Consider the following 7,439-nt stretch of genomic DNA (forward strand, 5'->3'; position numbering starts at 1 on the left):
ATGCAAGAGGGAAGAGATATGGCAATATATGTATATGTATAACTGATTCACTGTGTTATAAGGCAGAAACTAACACACCATTGTAAAGCAATTATACTCCAATAAAGATGTTAAAAATAAAATAAAAATTAAAAATAATAATTCCATTGTGTGTGTATACGTATATATGCATAAATACATCACATTTCCTTTATCCATTAATTTGTCAATGGACATTTAGTTTACTTCCCTGTTTTGGCTATTGTGAATATTACTGCAATGAACATGGGTGTGCAGATATCTCTCCAAGATTGTAATTTCAGTTCCTTTGCATATATATCCAAAAGTGGGATTGCCGGATAATATGGTAGTCCATTTTTAACCTTTTGGGGTACCTCCATAATTCTTTTCCATAGTGACTGCACCAATTTATATTCCCACCAGCAGTGTACAGGGATTCTCTTTCCTCCACATCCTCTCCACATACCTTGCACTTTTGTTTTTTCGATAATAGTCACAATACATTTGAAAATGTGACGTGATTTCTCATTGTGATTTTGATCACATAAGTCATGTGCTTTTTAAGTTTGATGTAATCCCATGGTCTATTTTTACTTTTGTTGTCCGTGCTTTTGTTGTTATATACAAGAAATCATTGTCAAGGCCAACTTCAAGAAGCTTTTTCCCCATGTTTCTTCTGGGAGTTTTATTGTTTCAATTCTTAACTTAAGTCTTTAATCCATTTTGAGTCAATTTTTGTGTATGGTATAAGGGCCAATTTCATTCTTTGTATGTGGTTATCCAGTTTCCCCAGTACCATTTACTGAAGAGACTATCCTTTCGCTATTGTGTAGTCTTGACATCCTTGTTGAGGATCAGTTGACTATATCTTCATGGGTTTATTTCTGACTTTCTATTCTCTTCCATTGGTCTATATGTCTGTATTTATGGCAGTATCATGTTTTGATTATTCTAGCTTTGTGATATATTTTGAAATCAGAAAGTGTGATGCCTCCAGTTTTGTTCTTCTTACTCAAAGTTGTTTTGGCCTTTCAAATTTGGGGTCTTTCGTGGTTCCATATGAATTTTAGGATTGTTTTCTGTTTCTGTAAAAAATGCCATTGGAATTTTGATACAGATTGCACTGAATCTGTAGATTGCTTTCGGTAGTATGGACATTTTAAGAATATTAATTCTCCATTCCGTGACCATGGGATATCTTTCCATTTACTTATGTCTGCTTTAATTCCTTTCATCAGTGTTTTAGAGGTTTCAGTGTATAATTCTTTTACCTCCTTGGTTAATCTTATTCCTAAATATTTTATTCTTTTTGATGCTGTTGTAAATGGGAGTTTTTCTTAATTTTGTTTGTGTTAATTTTGTTTTCTTAATTTTATGTTCTTATGAGTTATATGAATATTACATGTTTCATAATAACTATTATTTAGATATTCTCCATTATTAATATCATCATGCACTTCACAGCATTTTCATATATTATCTCATTTGATCTTTGCAACCATGGAATGAGGTATTTAAGATAAACATTATCTGATGGAAATTTTTTTTTTTTTTTAGTAAGACAGTTTTAACTTTGGTTACCTAACTTTGAAGCTTCTAAATGATGCCATTTCCTAGGCTAACCTAGTAATTGCAAAACAATCTGCCTTTAGAGTTAAGGTTGATGTCGTTTTGTTTCTTTTGAGGTTTTTTGTCATATGACCAGAAATAAGGCTATTTCTTTAAAATATATATATAAAATAAATAAATTAGCAGTGCTAATTTTATTCCTCCAGTTTAGTCCAGTGTTTCTCAAATGAAAACTGTTGATAAATACTAGGAAGATCACTTATACACATAAAGTTATAAAACTCCAGGCAAGTGCTAGATGACAGTATTGGTAATGTAGATCATACAAATGAGTAACTCAGCCTCTTCCCTTTCTGAACCCTGTCCTTCCATTTCCTCTCTCTTAGATGTTAAAATCTGTGGCTATGCCAAGGAGGATGGAGAGGAAAAGGAAAGAGCTTTTCATTTATTTTCTAAAGTATGATGGAAATAGAGATTTGATGGAGTTGTGGGAAAATTATTTTTGAAATCTATTGTTTAACCACAAAGCTAAAACAATTACTTGTCTATTACCAGAAATGGTGAAAAGTTTTTCAGTGTAATTTCTAAAATATTACTGATATTTGAAATGGTCAGAAGCACCAGAGGAAGTATTTGAATCAGTTTGAGGTAGAAATTAGTGAAGATTAAGATTGAGTTTTACCTTAAAACCCCTTATCCAGAGAGCTCAGTAATCCATAATCATATTTTGTCCTTCTTTCCCTCTTTACAGCGTCATCACCAGGCAAGCGTTCAATATATGGCAGTTTTTCAGATGATATTATTTGTTTCCTTTTATTATAGCTGTGCTTATTTTCTTTGTCCTCTTAACTTTGTCCCAGAAGTTTCACCACTCTCATTAAATAATTTGGGTCAAGTTCTTCAAGGCTTTCTCACAACACTAATGTGTTAAGAGTATGCTTTGTACTCGACTATTACATTAATTATGAAAGAAATCAATCTTGTGTCTCAAGCAGCTGTCAATCTAATAGACACTTGGATCTTCTGCTTTTTCTTCTGTTTCTGACAGAACTCTGCCTTATTTTCTCGTGGTGAAATTTGTATTTTCTTTTTCTGTTGGAAATACTGAAATTATGAAACATAAATTGATAGTCTTTATTACTCCTATCATTAGATGACGGTGTTCAGAAATCAGAGCTTGGAAACCAATCTCCATCAACCTCCAGCCAACGTAAGTTTGTCTATTCAGCTTTCATTAAATGAGTCTCTAAGATTGGTGAACATAATGATTTTTAATTTTTTTTGACACCAAAGAACTTCGTGCTATTTGAAGAATTATATTTTAAGTACTTCAAAGGAAAAAGTGTATATTTTACCAGCAGTAAAAGTCTTTAAGGACAAACTCTGTGAAAAAACATCTGGCTTTCCCCTTTACTTTATTATCCATAAGACCAAAAGTGAAAGTTAACAAGTAAAGCAACTAATACTGTTAACCAAGTGAACCTTGTTGAGTCAAAGGGAAGATGCACATAGCATGACATAATGGGAATACCATAGTTTTTTAGAGTTCACAGACCTGAATTTGAATTAGTTTGGACCACTTACCTTCTGTATAGCCTTGGGGCAAGTTTCTTTAGTTCTCTAAGCCTTTTTATTGTCTTGAAAGAGTACTAAGAAAATAACAGTGATTCTCAGATTCTTTGGTCTCAATACCACTTTCCACTAGCAAAATTAATAAGAACCCCAGAGACCTTTTTTAAAAAGAGACTTAAAAAAATATATATGAGTTATACCTGTCCATATTTACCTAGAGATTAAAATTGGAAAAAAATGTTTTAATGTTTGTTAGTTATTTTTAAATAATTTAGTAAGGAGAGTGGTAGATTGCTTTGTATTTTCTCTGATCTCTAATGCCTGGCTTAATAAAATGGAGCTGGAGTTTCATTCTGCTTCTGTATTCAAACTGTTACAATATATTGGGGGTTTTTTTGGTTTTTTAATTTATTTATTAATTTATTTTGGGCTACTGTTCTATGTAGCAGAAGTGCTTTATATATATGTCCCATTTCTTCACATAGAATGTTAAGATTTCTACTCAAGGTTGAGTTCTAATAAGATAATTTCTTTTAAATGCTTCATGAAGGATGTTCTTAAGTGAAACTGATAACCTGGAATACATGGCCATGAAGAATACAAAGACAGTCCTAGTTTGGTGCTACTGCCCTGTGATTCATCTAAAGCATCAGTTATTTTTCCTACCATGGCTTTTTACACCATCAGTGCAGATGTCAATATGGTAGAAAAAGGCAAATAAGATCGTAGTGTCGGGAGAATAGTTTTAACCTCAAGGACCCCCTTGAAGAGATCTTGAGATACCCCACCAGCCACGCTTTGAGAACTGTTGCTCTAGAGGGTCCATGGTACAATTATTAGTCTAAAGCAGTCAATAAATAGAAAGTATAAAAATACTGTTGCTGTCATATTAAATTATTAAATGATGTGGTATATGAGAAAGTGCTTAAACTGAAAAGCACTAGGTAAATGTAAATTCATATCATCATTGCCAGTAATAATTAGGAATGAGTTGCAAACTAAGTTTTACCAGTGTCAACTTGCATACAGCAAAAGATAGGCATCAGTGCAATTAAAGGGACAGCTAGCTATTATATGGAAGATTTCACTTATAATGCATCCTTTTCTTTATCCCTTTATATACATAAACATTCCACCTTGGATAATAATCCATGCTAGTTTCTAAATTTAAAACTATTTTGTAAAGTGTCTTTTAATATTGTTTACCTCCCAAATATTAGCAGTAGTAATAATAGTTTTGCTTTATAAATTGTATCCTTTCTGACTTGCACATGCCATTGCATATACTTAAATTCTGCTTTTTCCTCTAAGTCTCTTTATCATTTTGACATTGAAGAGGCATATGCATACTCATACACGTAACTTAAAACACATGTGCTAAATTATTTCTTTAAGAAAGTAAATTATCAGCTCCCTTCTTTAAATTCCTTCCTCTCTTATCTAATGTTTATAAAGATTAATATTGGCTTTAAAAGTCACTTGCTCTTGAATCTAAGAAACTAATATTTGTGTCTATCATTTCTTTTTTTCCTGAGCAGAAGTGACTGGACAACCCAAAAGTGCATCTTTTGTCACGGTGAAGTGGTGGTGGCCCCTTGTTCTGATAGCTGCTCTTCTCATTGGGTGTTTTTGGTACATTCATACTCCTGAAGCAGAAACCACTGCTGTTCAAGAGTTCCAGAACCAGATGAAACAACTTATGAATAAGTACCAAGGTCAAGATGAGAAGCTGTGGAAAAGGAGCCTAACATTCCTGGAAAAACATCTTAATAGCTCCCACCCTCGGCCTCAGCCTGCTATCTTGCTGCTCACTGCTGCCCGAGATGCTGAAGAAGCACTCAAGTGTCTGAGTGAACAAATTGCTGATGCCTATTCTTCCTTCCGAAGTGTTCCTGCAATCCGGATTGATGGGGCGGGCAAAGCAACTCAAGACAGTGATGTTGTCAAGCAAGAGGTGGATCAGAAACTGAGCAACGGATTCCAAAATGGCCAGAATGCAGCTGTGGTCCACCGCTTTGAGTCACTGCCTGCAGGCTCTACTTTGATCTTCTATAAGTATTGTGATCATGAAAATGCAGCCTTTAAAGATGTAGCCTTAGTCCTAACTGTCTTGTTAGAGGAGGAGACACTTGGAACCAGTCTAGGCCTAAAGGAAATTGAAGAAAAAGTGAGGGATTTCCTCAAAGTCAAGTTCACCAACTCTGATACACCCAACTCCTACAAACATATGGACCCAGACAAATTGAGTGGGCTCTGGAGCCGTATTTCTCACTTAGTCCTGCCTGTACAACCTGAAAATGACCTGAAAAGGGGCATCTGCTTATAAGAGGAGACAGAAAAGAAAATCATGTCTCAAGTTCTGAGAACTTTTCAAACTTTCTAACCATAGACAGGATCCAGAGCTCTTTTTCAAAGAACTGGTTTCTTTTTAAAGGAGGTTAAGTTCTTAGGTAAACATGGAATATCTAAATCGTTTATTCAACCTAGTTATCTGTTTTTTGAGAGAATCGTTTCCTTGTTTCCATTGAGATCTGTGTTAATGATATCTGAGGACTGTAAATTATATGCAGTCCCATAGAGGATCTGCTTAGATTCTGGGTTGAATCATTATTGCTATGGTATGACCAGTGGGAGGGATTAGGCTCCTTCCTATGAATCCACCCAATTTTTTAACTTAGATTTTTTTCACAGTTTGTTGAGTTATTAGTAAGACAGCTCCCTGAACACAACTGTGGGTTTCCCCTTTTGTCCACTTCTGCATCATTTAGATGTGAATTCTGTAGTCAGCTTCTGCTTATAGGAACAAAAATAATGAAAGGCCATCCGAGTGTGTGTTTGGGATTTTTGGTTTTTGTTTTTTTCCTTTGATTTTGGAGGGCAAGGAGAAGGAGACATGGGAAAAGTTGTGGAATGGGGAGGAAAAGAGGGGAAAAAGTCTTCAAGATGAAATGTTAAAATAAGCCACTGAGGGAATTCCCTGGCGGTCCAGTGGTTAGGACTCCACGCTTTCACTGCCGAGGGCCCAGGTTTGATCCCTGGTCAGGGAACTAAGATCCTGCAAGCCTCCCCATGTGGCCAAAAAGAAAGCCACTGAGGCTTAGGGTTAGTCAAACATAGTTACATGAACTGCATTCTCAGTGAATTCTGTTGGGACTTGTGTTTCACATGTCCTTTTTTTTCCTTTAAGAAATTTTTATTCCAAAGGTTTTGAAGCATGTATATGATGAGGTTTAGTATATTTGTTCACTTGGCTCTTAAGAATGGGTAACTTCAGAGCCATTTATTTTGGTCATATCCTGAAAGTTTTGTTAAGAAATACAGTTTCAGGAATTGGTAAACCATTTGTTAACCAGCTGTCCTGGGCTGTTGAAGAAGGATTTGATTTTCTGCATGTCTACTTGTTGCATTCTGAGTCCTTTAATGACACTCTTGTAACAAGAATAAAGATTTACAATGCACGTGATAAATTCTACTAAGAGGGCCTCAAGCGAAAAAGAAAGTGAAGTTTACCGTATATGAAGAATGTTAAAATTTACTCCTATAGAATTTCAGTTTTAACTTTGCATCACTAACAGCTTTCTCATCCGTCAACTGCTTTGGTTTTCTTAGAAGCTTAAAATTCTGGATCCACTTTATTTTTTTTATTTTCTACAAACCTTTAAATGAAAATACTGTTTTTAGAATACTAGAGCCTGTCAATAGCTTCATCATTTACCTCTTGAGGATCCCATGACTGGTGGTAGAGTACAGTCTCGTTTCTTCCCACTAGGACTACCAGTATTCAGAAATTTACACCCCTTATTGTAATTTGTTCCTGACTGTCAGAAGTCAGATATTCTGATTTATAGAGGATTCTAAAACAAGAGTTTTTGAAAAGACTTATTTTATACATATATATATTATATGGAGAAACAAATGTTTTTTTAAATGTTTCATTGACCAAAATAATTTTAAAGTAATTAATATTACTTATATCAGGAAAAATAATTGTAGCAGCTGATCTGTACATGACTTTAAAAGCTATTTTAGTAATTTAAATAAATTTACTTTCTTGGTTTGTACTCTTGTGTGTCATAAACTTAATGATTCATATACCTTTAAAAGAAATTATTCCTAGAGTTTTCTTTACACTGGAACAATTTTAGTGACTTCTGCTAGGAGAAACAAAGGCCAAACAAAGAATTGGAGCCACTCACAAGTACACTGGTAGGAAATATAATCACTGTGATTTTCTGTTTCATCCAGGGATTCTGAATTATCACTAAAATGGAATTAGTTTAGGTATTCCCCACTTGGCA

General features: G+C 34.4%; 1 protein-coding gene across 3 annotated transcripts in view; it reads left to right on the forward strand.

Moving 5' to 3' along the window:
* Positions 1-7,151, forward strand: part of TOR1AIP1 (torsin 1A interacting protein 1) — a 48,307-nt gene extending 41,156 nt beyond the window's left edge. For 2 of the 3 annotated variants that reach the window (XM_007104668.4, XM_007104669.4), the window contains 2 exons: positions 2,723-2,779; positions 4,680-7,150. In XM_007104668.4, coding sequence (XP_007104730.2) covers positions 2,723-2,779; positions 4,680-5,467 — 845 coding nt within the window. In that variant the 3' untranslated portion in view covers positions 5,468-7,150. Of the gene's footprint in view, positions 1-2,722; positions 2,780-4,679 lie in introns of all 3 variants that reach the window. The other variant, XM_007104667.4, reaches the window with a different exon arrangement.
* Positions 7,152-7,439: the final 288 nt, after the last annotated feature.

The sequence above is a fragment of the Physeter macrocephalus genome, chromosome 4 (genome assembly GCF_002837175.3).
Source record: "Physeter macrocephalus isolate SW-GA chromosome 4, ASM283717v5, whole genome shotgun sequence".
Lineage (NCBI taxonomy): Eukaryota > Metazoa > Chordata > Mammalia > Artiodactyla > Physeteridae > Physeter > Physeter macrocephalus.